Source organism: Limulus polyphemus, unplaced genomic scaffold, assembly GCF_000517525.1.
Source record: "Limulus polyphemus unplaced genomic scaffold, Limulus_polyphemus-2.1.2 Scaffold1288, whole genome shotgun sequence".
NCBI classification, from domain to species: domain Eukaryota; kingdom Metazoa; phylum Arthropoda; class Merostomata; order Xiphosura; family Limulidae; genus Limulus; species Limulus polyphemus.
In genome coordinates, this window is record NW_013666898.1 from 254017 (window position 1) to 255654 (window position 1638).

Sequence of the window (1638 nt, forward strand, 5' to 3'; positions counted from 1 at the left end):
CACAGAAATCAATGTTTATCTGTGTTTTTCAATATTTACTTTTAAATTAAGAAATTGAGTAATGTATAGTACTAAAATTTGAATTATAATCTACAGTTTGATATATAGTTATTGACATAAATTCATGAAATAATAGTTCAATAAAATTTTGAATGCGAGTCAACAAACGAGATGACATGGCCTTTCACCTGTGACCAGTCTTGAAAGGGTTAAACAGGTTTTAAAAGTTTGTGGGAGGCCTAGTTTTGTTTTCTATAATTTTAAAGTCAATATTATTGCAAAATATGGAAACAACAAAGACACATAGCATTAAAAGCATTTTTATTTATATATTTTTCTTGTAAAGAATAGCATTAAAATTTCATTCAATTTTGTCAAATATAATTGTATTTAGTATAATGCTACATGCACGAAAAATACAGCCCAATATACTTACACATTTTTTTTATTTTAAAGTTTAAAAAATGTGTATTTAGAATTACATTTGAGGTAAAGCACATTTTTGCTTTGAACATACTGGTAAGTTTGTTACAAACATTTTCACAGGGAGCTTTAGTTTCTCAACTAAATAACTAATTTCTGGTGTTTGCATACTGAACACATACTATTAGAAAAATATGTTCCTTTTATTTGTCTTCAACCTTCAAAAACTGTCATAACTGGGTTTTAAGATTAAATAATTACAGAGGCATATATTTTTTCACTTAAATGTAGGTCTGACATGATCAATTGAATTAAGTTAGTATTGTACCATGCAAGTAATGTTTTTTAGATGACTTCCACAGCCAGTAAAATGTTCACCTTTAATCCTGGACAGTGAGTAAAGAAGGCTTCTGGGCTTTGTGAATGATAGAGTGCTCCATGACCAACAGCTCCACATGGAGCTCTGACTGTCAAGGATCCACAATCAAACATTCCTCCTGATCGATACCTAAATTTCGCTGCCTCATTCACCAACTGAAAATTACAAAAGTATTACACACCAAGAACTTCAAAGTACTATATTAACTAAGTTTTTTTTCTGCAGATCCACTAGTAACAAGTTAAGCAGGTTTCTTACACAAGTATAAAACAAGAACTCCAGAGTATTATATTAATTAATTTTTGTTACTGTTTTGTGTGTTCACTAACTTCAAGTTAAAAATGTTAAAAATCGAAATAAATCTAAATTACCCTCCTTTTCTTTCTAGAATGTAGCGTGACACTACATCCATTTATCCTAAGTACCTTTAAAATTGTAACAGCAATAACAGTAATAATTGTAATAATTACATTTTATTGCCCTTTGAACTGCTATTAGAAGTTGTAAATCCCTTGGTGAATGTGCAGCTCACATTACACTATCGAATTACATTATCCATGAGCTACTCTGAGCTGCTCGTGAAATATTTTTATATTATTATTATTATTTTACCTAATCTAACCTTAACTAACTTAAGGAGATATCTATTTTTACATTTTAGTTACTTTTATAATAATAAATAAAGAATAAACATGAAAAACAAGAAATAAGTTACACAGGCCTGCGATGGTTTTATTGTCTTGAAATGTTTACATGTTCTATAGTAATTCCTGTACACTGAATCTAAAAATGATATCCATTTTTCTCCATCATGTACATATTCTTCACAAAATGCC

At 29.1% G+C, this 1638-nt stretch overlaps 1 protein-coding gene across 3 annotated transcripts in view; it reads right to left on the minus strand.

Moving 5' to 3' along the window:
• The window catches only part of LOC106462946 (2-oxoisovalerate dehydrogenase subunit beta, mitochondrial-like), a 25431-nt gene that overhangs the window by 8228 nt on the left and 15565 nt on the right, over positions 1-1638 (minus strand). For all 3 annotated transcript variants that reach the window (XM_013922914.2, XM_022390344.1, XM_013922913.2), the window contains exon 5: positions 802-957. In XM_013922914.2, the coding sequence (XP_013778368.2) occupies positions 802-957 (156 nt within the window). The remainder of the gene's footprint in view (positions 1-801; positions 958-1638) is intronic.